General features: G+C 48.4%; 2 protein-coding genes across 2 annotated transcripts in view; both read right to left on the reverse strand.

The window, feature by feature from the left end:
* cd81a (CD81 molecule a) overlaps window positions 1–2,064 on the reverse strand; it is a 71,223-nt gene extending 69,159 nt beyond the window's left edge. The window contains exon 1 of the mRNA XM_070899770.1: window positions 1,958–2,064. Coding sequence (XP_070755871.1) covers window positions 1,958–2,023 — 66 coding nt within the window. The 5' untranslated portion in view covers window positions 2,024–2,064. The remainder of the gene's footprint in view (window positions 1–1,957) is intronic.
* A 9,814-nt stretch (window positions 2,065–11,878) lies between these two features.
* The window catches only part of LOC139280190 (tetraspanin-32-like), a 141,516-nt gene continuing 134,292 nt past the window's right edge, over window positions 11,879–19,102 (reverse strand). The window contains exon 8 of the mRNA XM_070899771.1: window positions 11,879–17,243. Coding sequence (XP_070755872.1) covers window positions 17,133–17,243 — 111 coding nt within the window. The 3' untranslated portion in view covers window positions 11,879–17,132. The remainder of the gene's footprint in view (window positions 17,244–19,102) is intronic.

The raw sequence follows: 19,102 nt of genomic DNA on the forward strand, positions 1-19,102 counted from the left end.
GGGTCAGGGGGTCAGGGTCAGTGGGGCAGGGGTCGGGGAGGAGGAAAGTGTCGAGTCATGATGATCCAGCCATAATGAGTGTGGGCAGGCTTGATGGACAGGTGGTCTTTCCCTGCCTGTCAATTTCATATGCACTTTTGACCGGTACAGCAAATGGCACACTGTTTTAGGGAGATCAGAGAGTGTGGCAGACTGTTGCAGCAAAGAAGAGGGAGCTTTATTCAACATCTAACTATGCTGTACTCAACATCAGGGTACAGGGCAGATTTACGAGGATGTTGCCAGGACTGGAGAATTTTAGCTATGAGGAAAGATTGGATAGGCTGTGGTCGTTTTCATTGGAACAGAGGAGGCTGAGGGGAGACCTGATTGAAGTGTGTAAAATTATGAGGGGTCTGGATAGAGTGAATAGAAAGACCAAGAGTTGGTTAATGGGATTAGGTTGGATGGCTCTGTCGGCCGGTGTGGACACGATGGGCCCCTTCCATGTTGTTAAATTTTTATGATTCAGAGCACTCTGAAATGAAACGTGTTTAATTCCCCTGGCAGAAAATTCATTTCCCCTCCGCCCCCGTTACACATACCCCCAGAAAGTACACGTCCCACACATAAACCTCTCGGATACACGAGTAGGACCGCAGAAACTAACCTCGCCCACTCCCAAACCGTTATATTAACTGTACACTGTGAAGAGCATGAACCACAGAAATACAACCCATGGTGGAATGGGAGTCAAACACTTGCGATTCAGAAGGGACAGTGTATGGCTCAGAGACATGGACCATGTATAGCAGACACCTCAAGTCACTGGAGAAATATCACCAACGATGGCTCCGCAAAATCCTACAACTCCCCTGCGAGGACAGACATCATCATCATCAATGTTGGTGTCCTCGACCAGGCCAACATCCCCAGCACTGAAGCACTGACCACACTCCATCAGCTCCGCTGGACGGGCCACATTGTCCGCATGCCTGACACAAGACTCCCAAAGCAAGCGCTCTACTCGGAGCTCCTTCACGGCAAGCGAGCCGAAGGTGGGCAGCGGAAACGTTACAGGGACACCCTCAAAGCCTCCCTGATAAAGTGCAACATCCCCACTGGCACCTGGGAGACCCTGGCCAAAGACCGCCCTAAGTGGAGGAAGTGCATCTGGGAGGGCGCTGAGCTCCTCGAGTCTCATCGCCGAGAGCGTGCAGAAACCAAGCGCAGGCAGCGGAAGGAGCGTGCGGCAAACCTGTCCCACCCTCCCTTACCCTCAACGACTATCTGTCCCACCTGTGACAGGGACTGTGGTTCTCGTATTGGACTGTTCAGCCACCTAAGGACTCATTCTAAGAGTGGAAGCAAGTATCCCTCGATTCCGAGGGACTGCCTATGATGATGATGATGGAAAATTGAAAAGAGGAAACTGGGATGTGGACTGCAGGACATTCATTGCAAAACACTTCAGAGCCAATGAAGGTTAATTACTGTCGTAAGATGGACAGACACAGCAAGCAATTTTGCACACAGTAAGGTTCCATAAACAAAATGAGGTAGATGTCCGCAGTCTGTTTGTGATTTAGGGGCACACGGCGGAGAGGGGGGTTGCAGCACGGGCGAGGAGTGGGGAAGGGGTCCGGCCAGCTGAGGGGGCAGGGGAGAAGGTGGAGCCGGGGGCCAGAGGGGGTGCACAAGTAAGGGGGGGGGGGGCAGGAAAGAGACGCCAGACTGAGGGGGGAGGGGGTGGGCACCGGGGGGCCAGCACGAGAGACAGACAGACAAAGAGGGCAGGGCTGTGCGGAGCGAGGGAGCGCTGCCGGACACACGGAGCTGCCACCTCTCTCGCACAGTGCCGGGCGGAGATGCCGCAGGGTCCGCGAGGACTCCGCCCAGCCTCAGCGCCCGGCTCGGGGCAGGGTCCGGGGGGGAGAGGAGGGGGACAGGGAGCGAGGGTTCAGCCCCCGGGACTTACCCAGAAGAGGAAGTTGAAGACGAACAGCAGATACTTGATGCACTTCATGCAGCCTTCCACCCCCATGGCTCTCGCTCTGGGTCCGCCACAAACACTCCCCCCACCCCCCGCTCACCACACAGAGCTAACCGATCTGGACCCGCCCTCCCCATTCACAGCCAATGGCAGCCCGGCACCGCCCGGCCAATCACAGTCCGACCAATCCCCGCCCGGCCAATCACAGTCCTGCACTGCCTGGCCAATCACAGCTGGACCAATCACAGCCCGGCACTGCCCGGCCAATCCCAGCAAGACTGGACACCACCCAGCCAATCACAGGAAGACCGGACACCGCCCAGCCAATCCCAGCACAGCTAGACCCTGACCAAGCCCAACCCAAGTCATCCTATCATAGCCACACCTCAGCACAACAGTCAAAACCAATCCAGCCAATCCCAGCACAGAGCAATTACAGTCAGGTCCAGCCCTGACCAATGCCTGCATGGTCCGAGCAAGCCCTGCTACAACTGCACCAATCCCAAAATAGACAACCCTGTCCCACCGACCCTGTCCCACCGACCGACCCTGCCCCATCGCCCCTGCCCCACCGACCCAACCCACCGACCCTGTCCCACCGCCCCTGTCCCACCGACCCAACCCACCGATCCAACCCACCGACCCTGTCCCACCGCCCCTGTCCCACCGACCCAACCCACCGATCCAACCCACCGACCCAACCCACCGATCCTGTCCCACCGCCCCTGCCCCACTGACCCAACCCACTGACCCTGTCCCACCGCCCCTGCCCCACCGACCCAACCCACCGACCCAACCCACCGATCCTGTCCCACCGACCCAACCCACCGATTCTGTCCCACCGACCCAACCCACCGATCCTGCCCCACTGCCCCTGCCCCACCGACCCTGTCCCACCGCCCCTGCCCCACCGACCTAACCCACCGACCCTGTCCCACCGACCCTGCCCCCCCGACCCAACCCACCGACCCTGTCCCACCGACCCAACCCACCGATCCTGTCCCACCGCCCCTGCCCCACTGACCCAACCCACTGACCCTGTCCCACCGACCCTGCCCCCCCGACCCAACCCACCGACCCTGTCCCACCGACCCAACCCACCGACCCTGTCCCACCGACCCTGTCCCACCGACCCAACCCACCGACCCTGTCCCACCGACCCAACCCACCGACCCTGTCTCACCGACCCTGTCCCCCCGACACAACCCATCAACCCAACCCACCGACCCTGTCCCCCCGACCCAACCCACCGACCCAACCCATCGACCCTGTCCCACCGACCCAACCCACCGACCCTGTCCCCCCGACCCAACCCATCGACTCAACCCACCGACCCTGCCTCACCGACCCAACCCACCGACCCTCTCCCCCCGACCCAACCCACCAACCCAACCCACCGACCCTGTCCCCCCGACCCAACCCACCGACCCTGTCCCACCGACCCAACCCATCGACCCTGTCCCACCGACCCAACCCATCGACCCTGTCCCACCGACCCAACCCATCGACCCTGTCCCACCGACCCAACCCACCGACCCTCTCCCCCCGACCCAACCCACCAACCCAACCCACCGACCCTGTCTCACCGACCCTGTCACCCCGACCCAACCCACCGACCCTCTCCCCCCGACCCAACCCACCGACCCAACCCACCGACCCTGTCCCACCGACCCAACCCATCGACCCAACCCACCGACCCAACCCACCGACCCTGTCCCACCGACCCAACCCATCGACCCTGCCCCAGCGACCCAACCCACCGACCCTGTCCCACCGACCCAACCCACCGACCCTGTCCCACTGACCCTGTCCTCCCGACCCTGCCCCACCGACCCTGTCCCACCGACCCTGCCCCACCGACCCAACCCAACGACCCTGTCCCACTGACCCTGTCCTCCCGACCCTGTCCCACTGACCCAACCCACCGACCCTGTCCCACCGACCCTGCCCCACCAACCCAGTCCCACCGACCCTGTCCCACCGACCCTGCCCCACCAACCCAGTCCCACCGACCCTGTCTCACCGACCCAGCCCCAACTCTGCGCCACTCAGAGGGTGACTGGGTGTGGAGCTGAGAGAGGGTGACAGTCATCATCATAGGCGATCCCTCGAAGCGGGGATGACTTGCTTCCATGCCAAAAAAAGGATGAGTTGACAGATGTTTCAATGAAGGACCCAATATTCCAGATCCTGAACTACATCCTGAAGGGTGGAAGATGCCTGTGGGGGAATTTATTTAATGTGGGGTGACCATGGCACACCAGCCACCAGGGTGACAGTGTGGAGCTGAGAGAGGGTGACGGTGTTTGGAGTCTATTTGTGAAATGGAGACTGTAAGTTTATTGTGGCAATTTCTAAAATAAATAAAGTGTGGTTAAACACAGGTGAGGGATCTCCCAAATATGGCAGGTGACACTGAAGCGGTTCCCATGCATCATATATTCCTTATGCATCAGTCGTCAGCTCTCATCCTTTCTATACGCTTCATTCCTCTGTCACTTGGAAGGAAAGACTAGAAATAATGCTAGTTTACCTGCCGATTGAGCCCCTCTCAGTTCTCAGCGCCGGGATCCTGTTCGGGGAATACCTGGCACTTTTGCCAACTCCGAGTCCTGAATTGTTTGTTGCCTCCCAGGTGCCAGGATAAAGATCACCGAGCAAGTGCAAACATTTTGGGAAGGGAAAAGTCAGAAGTTATGGTTTGTATTGAAACCAATGACATATGAAGAAAATGAATTGAAGTCCTCCAAAGGGAACTTCAGCATTTGGGAGGTGGTTTAAAGAGCAGGACAAAGCAAGAGTATTAATCCGAAGACTACTCCTTGTGCCACACGTGCTAGGAACAGTGGGATAAGGGCGTTAAATATGTGGATGGAGAGAGTCTAGGCAAGATAGATTCAGAGTCCTGGGACATTGAGACTAATATCGACAGGAGTAACCTTTACAGGATGGACAGACTTTACCTGAGCAAGGCTGGGATCACAGAGTTCCTAAGGTGAGGAGGGGATTCAGCTCATATTGCAGGGGAAGGCAAGGCAAGAAAAGGAAAGGCAATAAAACGTCACAAATAAAGTACAGGAAAGATAAAAGACCAGAAGGAGAAGGGTACAAATAAGTGTATTGCCAAACAGGCAGAGGAAAATTTGAGTTATATGCATGTAGATGCAAAATATCGTGAATACAATGTGTGAACTAGAGACAGCATTATAATAGCATTATCAGAGAAGTGACAGGCACGTATGGGGTTAGCCATTCATAGTTACAATATATTCCAAAAGGGATAGAATAGGAAGACAGTGGGAGGGTTGTAGTGTTAATGAAAGATTCCATTACAGCTCTACGACATAGGGATGATATCGGGATGGTGTAAGCTCTTGTTCAGGTATTTGGTTAGGGTTAAGGAGTAAGGAAGGATGTGTTACGTTATTGGGAGTATATTATAGACTGCTGAGCAATGGAAAGGAGATGGAGGAACAGATATGCATACACATGAGAGAAAAATGCAGTAACAAGAAGGACTTAAAAATGGATGCATCCAAAGATAGACTGGGGTAAAGTAATGTAAGTGGCAAAGAAGAGGAATTCTACAATGTGTCCAGGACTGCTCTCGAGATCAGTGTGTCTTTAGCCTAAAGCGGCAGTGCTGAAACTAGTTCCAGGAAGTGGGGCAAGCAGATAACGTAAGGATGGAGGGATCAGTCTAAGGTACTTAACTTTAACACTGCCAATTTCAATGAGCTAAAAAGGAAAGTAGACCAGAGAAGCTGAAGGAAAAATGTTCAAACAGGACATGATTAGGGTACAGACATAATTTCACAAGAACTAAAGATGATACAGGAAAAGCCTTGGATGAGGAGAAAATATAAAACTCAAATGAGACTTGGGAAGAAAGGCATTTGACAAATGTAGAGTTAATGATATAAAAGAAAATGAAGCCAAATATAAAGGGTAAGCACAAAAGATGGCTGGCAAAGCTAAAAGGGGAACAAATATTGACTGGTTGATAACATAAAGTGACTACACTCCAAAAGTATTTCATTGGCTGTAAAGCACTTTGAGATGTCCGGTGGTCGTGAAAGATGCTATATAAATCCAAGTCTTTTAATGCATTTTGCGCCCTTAGGTGCTTCTCAGCCAATGAATTGCTTTTGAAATGTAGTTACTTTTGTTTGTAGACTAGGATGGTAGACAATTTGCACACAGCAATGCTCCACAGATAGCAGTGAGATAAATGACCACTTAATCTATTTTTGGAGATGTTGAATGAGTGATGAATATTGGCCAAGACACTGGGGAGAACTCCCCTCCTCTTCCTCGAATAGTGCCATGGGATCTGTTACATCCACCTGAACAGACAAATGGGCCTCGATTTAACTTCTCATCCAAAAGATGGCACCTTCGGCAACGCAGCACTCCCTCAGTACTGGACTGAAGTGCCAGTAGAGATTGTGTGCTCACCTGGATGGGGGCTTGGCCCACATGACGGTCTGATTCAATGGGGAAATACTACCACTTGGCCAAGCGGACACTTTGATTTTATACACACATTTATAATATATTAGATTCAGTACATGGACACATTTTCCATCAAAACTCTTGTGTTGACCAACCCTTAAGCGAAACTCATTATGAAAGTATGCGCATTTTGCATTTACCCATGGCACCTGCAGGTGGTGCTACAATTGGATCTTGCCTGTCACATAACACACTGTTTCACTGAGTGACTTTCAGGGTATTTGTATTTTCTCCCACAAATCACTCAAAATGTTTTCTGAAAAAATAAATCATTGCCATTTTTTCAAAGTAACTGCAATTTCTAACCACAAAAATAAGAGTTGAAACACAATTTTAAATTCTAAAAAGAAAATTCACAATAACAACTAAATTTGTTGAGGAATTATCTTTTGATGAGAGTTTATATTTGAAGCCCAGAACCTCTCCCACAAGCAGGGTCTGGGACTTGCTATTTTACTCCAGAGCTGGAAGCTGAATGCAGATTCTGCAGCCTGAGCATATACAGTGCTTTCCCAGGATGCATTTGTACCATATGACAATGTGATCTCACTGAATGGCAGCACAGGCTCGAGGGGCTGAATGGCCTGATCCTGTCCCTAGTAGCTGGACTATGTTTCTTTAGTTTCTAGTGGTTTTCCATCAATGGTTTTTCATAATTATTTGGAAAAAAAGGTAGAGGACAAATTCAAAAAATGTCATTCAGATTAAGTTTGTATTGATTTCTTTAAAACAGAGAACCTGTGTGTATATATGTGTTTGCATGTGTATGTGAGAGAGGGAGTGACAGAGGTCTCTGGGGAAACTCAAGGATGGGCTGCAGCCCCCTCATTATCCTGCTTGTAATCATTATAGTTCACAAGGGGATAGTTGCATCTGTTCTTCCTCCTCCTGTTGTTGTGGTTTGAAAAGAAAGTACTTGCAATTATATAGTACCTTTCACAACCTCATGATCTATGATCAGGATATGGCATATATATATTTACAAAATAAGTTATAGTCATAGTAAATTGGCTAAGTAATTCACAAGACATCTAGAAGATATAAAGAATGTATCATGCAGAAACTGGAAGGATAAAGGGAGGAGGATTGGTAGTGTTAATCAAAAATTTCATCACAGCATTATAACACCGTTATAAATTGGTTGAGGCCTCCCAAGGAGACACCTGGGCCCCAGCATCCTTCCAGGTTAGCGCTGGTGACACCAGCATTATCAGCCTGTTTGCTGTACCCTATGCTTTATGTGGAGCTCCTTCATGGTAAACGAGCCAAAGGTGGGCAGCGGAAACGTTACAAGGACACCCTCAAAGCCTCACTGGTAAAGTGCAACATCACCACTGACACCTGGGAGACCCTGGCCGAAGACCGCCCGAGGTGGAGAAAGTGCATCCGGGAGGGCGTTGAGCTCTTCGAGTCTCAACGTAAAGAGCGTGAAGAGGTCAAGCGCAGGCAGCGGAAGGAGCGCACGGCAAACCAGCCCCACCCACCCCTTCCCTCGACGAATGTCTGTCCCACCTGTAACAGGGTCTGTGGCTCTCGTATCGGACTGTTCAGCCATTAAAGAACTCAGTTTGGGAGTGGAAGCAAGCCTTCCTCGATTCCAAGGGACTGCCTATGATGATGATGTACCCAATGCATCAAGGTCACGAATGAATTATTCAATGGGACTAGAAACTGCATTATTTTCTCCCCTGACCAGCAGCAGAGGCAGCGTGAGAGGGTATCACAATCCCTGGCACAGGTGAAACACATCTGCGAATCTTTAAGGAATGAGAAGAGGTAAATAGCGATGTCCTGGATAATATTTTTCAGAGTTACATAAATGCTGGAGAGTTACCGAAGAACTGGAATATATCAAAAGTTGTTGTGATATTGAAATAGGAGCGACGTGTGAATCTGGTAATTACAGGCTGTTTGCCGGACATAAGGATGGGAACAATTGTTGAGGGCATTATGCTGGATGCTATCAATAAACATCTGAAAGCAAAGGCAGATCAGGATAATGTTAGAAATAATGTCTTGTAATTTACAAATCTATTGAATTTCGTGAAGGGGGTAATCCTCTAAATCTCATGATCAATGAACAGAATTCCTCTTATAAGGATTGTGGAATATATGGCACATTACTCAGCTGAGAATTGTCTTACAAACAGATAACGAAGAGTGGCAATAAATGGAAAATCCTTGGAAAAAGTAACCAGTGGAGTTCCAGAGGGAAATATTCTGGGACTCCCACTGCTCATTCTGAGTGACTGATATGTAACAGGTTATCTCTATTAGTGGTGTTACATTTGCTGATGTCTCAAAACTGTGGGCAGGAAACAAGATTGGTTATCTTCAGAGAGATTTGAACCAATGATCGGCATGATAGAGCTAAAGAAGAAAGAATTTGCATTTATATAGCACCTACACAACCTCAGACTGTCCCAAAGCGTTTCACAGCCAATGAGAAGTTTTTTAAAGTGTGAACACTGGGAACAGTATATTTTGCTTTCTTTCTTACTCACACAGAGATATGGCAGATTAATCCACAAAGGAAAACAATGCATACGGGTACAGGAAACAGTAAGTGTGTATAACACGAAAGAATCTTCATTGGCAGAAGCTGAAAGGAAATACATTTGGGACTGATCATTGATGATACCCTGAAAATATTTGATCAGTCTGGAGCAGCTGTTAAGACAAATCAGGTTCTAGCCACGATTGGAAAACATTAGATTACAAGTCAGAACAAATTATAGTGACATGGTATAGACCAATGGTGAGGCCAATTCTGGAGTGAGGTTTCAGTTTTTATCACACCTCAAAAGGATTCCATGCATTAGAAATGGTTCAGAGAAGAATGACCATGATCATAAAATGACATAGAAATTACAACACAGAAAGTTGTTCAGCCAAACCAGTCCGTTCTGGTGTTTATCCTCCACGAGTCCTAATCCATGTGCTGCTCTGTCCTTCAGCCACCCGACGAAACTCCTAATTTGATTTTTTTTAAGAAGTCTTACTGCAATTTTATCTTAAGTGTCCATTAAGTCCCTCTCCACTTCTCCAATTAGATGATTCCTTGGATGCACTATTGGCTCCAGCTGGGTTTCAGCACTGGGTATACACTAAGGTAGATAAAAATCTGTTTTCGTTTCTAGGAGCCACTTTTATCTAATTACAATTACACCATTCGAGCCCTCTAATACACCAATAGCTTTTAGTTCCTTTATCAATCAAGGCTCTTCTTCGCAAATATGTTTAGCAATTGAGATCACAATCACTGCTTAAGCCAAGAGCTTTGTAACCCCAATTACAAGGTTCTGGGAGGTATTAGAGGTGAGACAATTTCTTCAGATGTATCGTAAGTAGCTAAGCTGAGTACAGTTGCCACAATTTGCCAGGTCTGAAACTGGACAATTATCCTTGCTGGAAGGGATGGGCGGGGTGGGACTTATGGAAAAAAAATTCAAAAATTAGTTTAAGACACATTATTTCAACTATTGACTGGCCACAGAATTCAACTGGCATAGGGTGTACATTCATTTCACTGCAACTTCTCTCTTTGCTGTTGCAGGAGTTCCTGCCTCTTGCCAATTGGCCAGCTTTCTATTGAGATGCTGCAGTGTGTCTGGTTCCTGTTTTATAGGAGTATATTTTCTGTTTATTTTGCATTAATCTCTCTACTTACAATGAGCACCAGTACTTGTGGGTTAGACTGCAGTGATATCAGGAGTATGGAGTACCTACACGTTATGCCTAGGTTTCACACAATGCCAAATTACCATAGGGTGCAAGCGGTTTAGTAGTACTATAGAAACGTTGTTTCGGTACTTAGCTGGAACAGTCCCTTTTTTCCAAAGCCCTTACATTGCACATGTGACATGCTCCTAGCCCACAAGGCCCCACAATGTGACCTGCCTGAAGCTGGCTAGTTGCCGCTTTCCACCTATTTCGGGTGGGCAGCTGGCCGACAGGATGCAAACAGGGCCCGGCCGTTATAAATAGGCCCGAGGCCTCCCAAGGAGACACCTGGGCCCCAGCCTGCTTCCAGGTTAGCGCTGGTGACACCAGCATTATCAGCCAGTTTGTTGCCCCCTATGCATCAATGTCACAAATGAATTATTCAACGGGGCTAGAAACTGCATTACTTTCTCCCCTGACCAGCAGCAGAGGCAGCGTGAGAGGGTATCACAATTTTACATATCTGATGGCTTCCCAACAGCTCATTAATTGCACCGGAGTTGCCATTCTGTCTTTGTGTACGATGCTGTGTCCTATGTGAACCTCAGAGGCTTTTATTCCAGCAATGTTCGGCTGCTATGTGACTGCCCATGCAGAATAACGCAGGTCACTGCCAGCCTCCCTGGGAGCTCCCACAGTGCCGTCAATCAACTGTGCCACCTTTATTTGAAGGGGAAGGGGTTGCTACCTGTTTGGCACTGTATCAGGGCTCTCTGCCTGGCTGTGTCATATTTAGGCTCTCCACTTGTGTAATGTTGTCCCTGAACGTTCTAATTGGCTGGTGTTGTATTAAAGCTCCCTTGCTGTAAAACACTGTCTGTTGCAGTCCAGCTGTATCATTTTATACCTGGGCTTTCTGCTGGGTCACAGGTGTCTCCTTGGGAGGCCTCGGGCCTATTTATAACGGTTTTCCAAATCTTTCCTACATCGTTCTGCATTTAGATTGTTGCCTCTAGAGATTTGTATCTGGATTCTTGCCTATATAATGTTGCATTTGAGCTTTCTGCCTGTATGTATAATGCTATTTCTGGTCTCCCTTTCTGTGCAGTGCCGTATTCAAGCTGTCTACCCCAGAGAGCTGTGATGACTGGGTTATTGAATATATTTAAGGTGGAGATAGACAGATTTTTGAACTATAGGGGAATCCAGGTTAATGGGGAGTGGGAAGGGAAGTGTTGAACCCAAGATCAGATCAACCATGATCTTATTGAGTGGCAGAGCAGGCTCGAGGGGCCAAATGGCCTATTCCCTGCTCTTATCGCAATCCGCCTGTATACTGCTGTCTGCCTGCATATTGCAGTATCTGCCTGCATATTGCAGTGTCTAGCTGTGTATTGCTGGTGTTGTATTTTGCCAGGCTGCCTGCATCTGCCTGCGTATTGCAGTGTCTACCTGCGTATTGCAGTGTCTGCCTGCGTATTGCAGTATCTGCCTGTATATTGCAGTATCTGCCTGCTTATTGTTGGTGTTGTATTTTGCCAGGCTGCCTGCATATTGCAGTATCTGCCTGCGTATTGCTGGTGTGGTATTTTGCCAGGTTACCTGCGTATTGCAGTGTTGCATTTTGTCAGGCGGCCGATGTCATTCTGTTTCAGTGAGATTGGGAATGTTTATTTTTCGTGTTGTGCTGCTGAATTCAATAAAACCACCGAGACATTTCAATCTCATCATTTTATTCCTCTAATTTACAGAACATGCAATTTGCTAAAGAAATGGCCCCCAGGTCTTCTACACTTATTGTCTCAGCCTCGGCTCACTGGGAGCAGCAGGTTGTGGGCTCAAGCACCACTTCAGAGGGGATCACATAATCAAGCCTGACACTTCAGTGCAGGTCCGGGAGGAGAGAGTATTGCCTGGTGGGAGGTGTGCTTTGGATTAAATGTTAAACCGAGGCATCATCTGCCCTCCAAGGTGAACATAAAAGATCCCATGGCAGACAACATATGAAGAAGAGTGGGAGAGGTGTCCTGGTCAACATTTATCACTCAACCAACACTAGCAAAAATCTCACTGCAGTTTGTGGGGCTGCTGTGTTTGCAGTGACTACACTTCTAAAGTACTTCAGTGGCCATGAAGTGCTTTAGGATGTCCTGAGGATGTGAAAGGTGCTATATAAATGCAAGTTTATATAGCACAGGGCCTTAGTGAGGCCTCACCTGGAATATTGTGTACAGTTTTGGTCTCCTAATCTGATGAAGGACGTTCTTGCTATTGAGGGAGTGCAGCGAAGGTTCATCAAACTGATTCCAGGAATGGCTGGACTGACATATGAGGAGAGACTGGATCAACTGGGCCTTTATTCACTGGAGTTCAGAAGGATGAGAGAGGATCTCATAGAAACGTGTAAGATTCTGATGGGACTGGACAGATTAGATGCAGGAAGAATGTTCCCAATGTTGGGGACGTCCAGAACCAGGGGACATAGTCTTAGGATAAGAGGTAGGTCATTTAGGACTGAGATGAGGAGAAACTTCTTCACTCAGAGAGTTGTTAACCTATGGAATTCCCTGCTCCAGAGAGTTGTTGATGCCAGTTCATTGGATATATTCAAGAGGGAGTTTGATATGGCCCTTACGGCTAAGGGGATCCAGGGGTATGGAGAGAAAGCGGGAAAGGGGTACTGAGGGAATGATCAGCCATGATCTTATTGAATGGAGATGCAGGCTCGAAGGGCTGAATGGCCTACTCCTGCACCTATTTTCTATGTTTCCATGTTTCTATGTAAGTTAACTCTTTCTTACTGAGCACATCTGTGATTCTAAAAGCAGAAATGCCTTGCGATGTGTCTTAAAGCAGCAAGTATGTATAAATACAGAGTGCCAGCTGACTTTTCTGCACCTATTCTACAGTTGGGCTGGGCTGTTTATAAAGTTGGAGATCTCTCCTTTAGCAGTGATAGGAATTTCTACAGGCAGTAAGCACCTGAGGTTTGTATAAGCACATATTCCAGCAGGAGTCACTGGATAGCGATGGGGTGGGAAGCCTACCAGATTTTTCCCTCCCTAACCGAGGGGAGCTGAGGTCAATGGTAACACTGCACCCGGCTGTAATCAGCTGATGGCACAGGGCAGGGATTAATCCTGGGCCCATGAGCCTCAGTACCAAACCAGATGGATCATTGACTCACTGAGCCATCGCCAGCAAGTGGGAAGGGGTTAGTACCAAGTATTTAAGTTAACAAACGGACTCTCACTGCAGGAAAGTCCATCTGAAGGAGCTGAAAACATCACATAATTCATCCTTTCATCAGTGGCAGCAGCATCGTACAGAAGTTGTATTGTTTGTTAAACATTGGGCCTATTCATCTGTCAATCATGTCATCTCGCTGCCTGTGTGTGTGAGTCACAGTGGGTACCAAACAGTGAAACATTTTAATTTCGATATGGGAAAGATTTAACACTGAGGTCAGGAGTACTGTTAATTTGTAGATGTATTGTGGGGGAAGGGATGCGCTGAAACGAGTTAGAGGCAGAGAGGAGCATTACTGCTTGGTGAGATATTCACGACATGCAAAGCTAAGTGAGATGAAACGGTATGAGAATAAGACTAGAGTAGCACAATAATGGGGTGACATTGAGAATGCAGCAGGATAATATGAGAGAGTGATGGGTTAATAGCAAAAGTGGTGATGAAAGTGATGTGTTCAAGCACCAACATTATTAAACCTAGCATGTATCACAAGAAGAAGACGCAGTGTTATCCCAACGGTGAAGAAAACGTAACATTCCAGACTGGAGCTCCTCATGCACTGGTTACTGAACCAGGGTGATTCTCTTTAAAGATGTTGACACTACTACTAATTCTTGTCCATTAACTCAGCAGCAACACTGGAACAGCTTGTTTGATGTTCCAACTTAATTTATAATTCTCACCTATAAGTTACACCACATCACATGTAACTGAGCTAATAGCTTCTTCCTCCCTCCCACCCCTAATACCTTCCCATCAACCCAGCTTGGCATTTCATTCCCTCCATCTCCTAACCCAACTGCTCACCTCCACCTCCCCAGCCTCGTCGCTGCTCCCTTTCCTTCCCTCCCTCTCCTAAGCGAATCAATCTTTCCTCACTCCAAATCAGCCTGAGTGAAAACAATGTCTGTGAACCTGTGGTGCCTGTTGTGGTCACACAGGTTTCCCAGGAATGGTATCAGTCGGGGACAGGCGGCAGCCCATTATCAGCCTTCCACTTTCTCCACAGGGAGTCTAGGACAAGGGAACATAATCCCAGTATCAGAGCCAGGCCTATTCAGGAGAGAAGTTAGGAAAAATCTCTTCACGCAAAGGGGGTACAAGTGTGGCACTCTCTCTCACAAAAAACAGTTGATGCTACCTCAATTAAAAATTCATTCTGAGATCGATAGATCTTTGATAGATAAGGATGTAAAAAGATATAGAGCCAAGGCAGGTAGCTGGAGTTAATATACAGATCAGCCATGATCTCATTGAATGGCAGAATACGCACGGGGCGGGGGGGGGCTGATTGGCCTACTCCCGTTCTTAAGTTCCTATGTTCCATCTCAATGGCCAACCCCAGAGCCGCTGAACCTCTCTCTTTTAATTGTTAAAACCTTTTTTCATTTTGAAACAATGTATTTTTTAAGAAACTGACAGTCAGTGGCAGAATCACAATATCACAGTTTGGTGCTACAACACTATGGGCTAGAAGTTCAGCAACATACTGCCCATTTTACCACTCAATTACCACCGAGAAACAGTTTATCGCTCAAATGACAGCCCATAATTACCGTCCATTTACCGGCCATAAATCGGTGTCGGTAAATTCGACAGTCAATTACTGCCGGTGATAAGCGATACCGCCCGCCCATTTTTTTAATAGGAATTTCGATGTCATATTTCGTGCAACGCCCAAATACCGGCCAAAAATACCGCTGGTGGTAAATTCAACAAATTGCCCATTTTTACCGCTGGACTAAAATACCGTCCAGAAAACCCATGTCATACCTGACCTTAACCCAGCGGCAGGGACTTGAGGAAAGGTTGTTTGAAGTTGGTGAGAACATAAAAGTTATTTGTGAGTAGCTTTTAAGGATGTTTGAATATATTGGAGATTATCTGATCACACTGCGGTCAATTTAAAATACATTTGTGGTTGTTTGAGGACATTTGAGGAATTTTGAGGACATTGTAGGACATTAAAAGGAACGGGGCCTGTAATTTCTGTGCCAATATTGTTGGGTACTTACATGCTGCGGAATAGAGCTGGAAGAAGGTTTATTGAAGAGCATTATGTGCCCAATCAAAGAGGTCGCAGACTGCTGAGGAGGAGGAGGCCTTACAACCAACGCATTTACAGGGAGAAACGGTCATCTTTGCACCTGTCCGATACAGTGTGTTAGGAGGCTGCGCTTCCAAAAAGAGGTCATCAATGAGATATGCCAGCTCATTAAGGCAGCCTAACAGCACCATCTGGCCCGTCGAGGTGAAGGTGACTGCGGCACTTTCCTTCTGTGCATCCGGCTCCTTTCAGGCCTCAGCTGGTGACATTTGTTGCATCTCTCAGCACGCCACTCATTGCTGCATTCGCCAAGTGACTGAAGCCCTTTACGCACGCAGGATGGACTTTATAAACTTCCCAATGACCAGGGAGGCAAAGAGTGAGAGGGCTTTGGGTTTTTCAAGAATTGCAAACTTCCCCAATGTGCAGGGTGCCACAGACTGTACGCACATCACCATGTGAGCACCTTTAGAGGAGCAAGAGGTGTAGAAACCGAAAGGGATTCCACTCCCTGAACGTTCAGCTCGATGTCAACCACAAGCAACGCATCATGGCAATAAATGCCAATTGTCCAGGGAGCATCCATGGTGCGGACATCTTGCATGAGGGCACTGTCTCTGACCTGTTCAAGAGTCAGCCACAAGGTCACTGCTGAATGCTGGGGGACAAAGGATATGGCCTCGCCACCTGGCTCTTGAACCCCCTCCGTAAGCCCCAGACAGATGCCGAACATCGCTACAATCAAAGCCATATAGCCACATGCAATATCGTTGAAAAGACAATTGGAGTGCTGAAGCAGCGCTTCCGATGCCTGGACCACTCTGGAGGCAGCTGCAATACCACCCTGAGAGGTCACTGAGTTCATTGTGATGTATTGCATGTTGCCAACTTAGCCGTCATGAGGGGATAGGAATTGCCACAGGGGATTGCAGGACCACCTCAGGAGAGAGGGGAGGAGGAAGAGGAGGCCGAGGAGCCTGGCGATGAATCCATGCCACCCCCCCTCCCCTCCCAACACCACAGGGGAAGCCTCGTGGAGCTTTCGCGACTGACAAACTGCTATGTCAGCAGCTCATAAATGAATGCTTTGCTTGAACGGTGAGAGTTACGTTTCATCCTTGCCTGGCCATTGTATGCAACCCTTCATTTTGTAAAAGTGAGTGAGACACTGCACAAGAATGGTTCAGTTGAATAAAATACTTTTAGAAAATTCGCGCATGCGCAGAAGGGCCGTTTTCATGGACACCAGCCTTACACGAGCAAAGAAACCCGCTATCGCCCGATACTTAATCCTACTGCCACCGCCGGCCAAATTTTACCGAAACTAGCGGTTTTGGTTCTTAGCGGTGTTCTGGCGGTACTAAAAACGCGATTAGCTGGAATACCGCTGAGATATGGGAGGTGCCGGTAAATATGGAATTTCTAGCCCTAAGAAGCAAAGCATAGCACTCTTTAAAAGCAGAATCTGTAGGCACAGGGCAGTGGGGAGGGTGAGACCCACGTGGCTTGCTGGCAACGGGTCAGTGTGAAGTAGACACGCGCTCATTCTCATTCCCTCAGTCTGAGAACGTAACACTGCAGAGTAAAGAGCATCAGAGCTTGGAGAGGGCGACATCTTTCACAATGTCAGGAAAGTTTAAGTTGACAGGCCGTCTCTTCCTCTCCGACCAGCTCCTAGTCTCTGATTCAAGATTGGTGCTCGCTACTGCTTGCCACCGAGTACTTTCCTTTTTTGTACCAGACCTCGGTTAAGCAACCAGCGAAGCAGAAGAAGGCGATCAGGATCATTCCATAGACCTGGAGGGACAACAGAAACTAGCAGTTAATATCAAAAATTAAAGATTAACTTTAAAAAATGTTCCATCCTACTTTTTTTCTTATTCCTAACTTGTTAACGTCAGTCCTCGGTGTAGGAATCATTCACCATAGTGAGCAATTTACCGTGTTTTATAAAACCCCATACTTTGTCCTGTCATTTATATAAGTGAACCGCTAATCTCTTTACTTCATTTTAAAGTTTTACCATTTAGTGTGTTTTTCCTCTTATTCTCTTCCCAAATTGTATCACTTCACGTTTCCCCACATTAAATTTCATCTGACACATATCTGCCTGTCTCTGTCCTCCCAATGTCACTTACAGTTCTCACAGTTAACCACCTCTCTATTTTTGTGTCATCCGCAAATTTCGATATTGTGGCTCCTATTCCCAAGTAAAATGAATAAAATATATATATAATATGAGAAAAGCAATGACACAAACACTGGCACCTAGGGGGTCATCGAAGTTTACTCTACTGTCTGTTTTCTATCCTTTAGCCAACGTCCTGTTTGTGCTGATACTGTGTGCCTTCAGTTTATCAACATGCTTGCCATGTGACACCTCAACAAACACCGAACTGATGTCATCAGAGCTCGTCACCATCCTCCACGACAACATGCAGGCCGTGATCCTTACCAACGGATCCATCACAGACCCAATCCATGTCCGGACCAAGGTCAAACAGGGCTGCGTCATCGCCCCAAACATCTTCTCAATCTTCCTCGCTGCCATGCTCCACCTCACAGTCAACAAGCTCCCGCTTGAGTGGAACTAAACTACAGAAACGGTGGGAACCTGTTCAACCTTCACCGTCTCCAGGCCAGGTCCAAGACCACCCCAATCTCTGTCATCGAGCAAAGAGGCTGAACTCCAGGACATAGTTGACGTATTTACTGAGGCGTACGAAAGCATGGACTTTGATGCTAAACATCAGTAAGACAAAGGTCCTCCACCAATCTGTCCTCGCCGCACAGCACTGCCCCCCAGTCATCAAGATCCATGGCGCGGCCCTGGACAACGTGGACCACTTCTCTTATCTCGGGAGCCTCCTATCAACAAAAGCAGGCATCAACGACGAGATCCAACACTGCCTCCAGTGCACCAGCGCAGCCTTTGGCCGCCTGAGGAAAAGAGTGTTTGAAGACCAGGCCTTCAAAACTGTCACCAAGCTCATGGTCTACTGGGCTGTAGTAATACCAACCCTCCTGTATGGCTCAGACACGTGGACCATGTACAGTAGACACCTCAAGTCGCTGGAGAAATACCACCAACGATGTCTCCGCAAGATCCTACAAATCCCCTGGGAGGACAGACGCACCAACATCAGCGTCCTCGTCCAGGCCAACATCCCCAGCGTTGAAGCACTGACCACACTTGATCAGCTCCACTGGGCAAGCCACATAGTTCGCATACCAGACACGAGACTCCCAAAGCAAGCGCTCTACTCGGAATCGGCCACGGCAAACGAGCCAAAGGTGGGCAGCGGAAACGTTACAAGGACACCCTCAAAGCCTCCCTGATAAACTGGGAGTCCCTGGCCAAAGACCGCCCTAAGTGGAGGAAGTGCATCCGGGAGGGTGCTGAGCACCTCGAGTCCCATCGCCGAGAGCATACAGAAACCAAGCGCAGGCAGCGGAAGAAGCGTGCGGCAAACCAGGCTCCCCACCCACCCTTTCCCTCAACGACTATCTGTAATTCCCGTATTGGACTGTGCAGCCACCTACGAACTCATGCTAAGAGTGGAAGCAAATCTTCCTCGATTACGAGGGACTGCCTATGATGATGATGATTTCCTGCTGATCAGTGGGCACTCCGACCCAGGACACAGTTCAAGATG

The sequence above is a fragment of the Pristiophorus japonicus genome, chromosome 14 (genome assembly GCF_044704955.1).
Source record: "Pristiophorus japonicus isolate sPriJap1 chromosome 14, sPriJap1.hap1, whole genome shotgun sequence".
Classification (NCBI taxonomy): Eukaryota; Metazoa; Chordata; class Chondrichthyes; family Pristiophoridae; genus Pristiophorus; species Pristiophorus japonicus.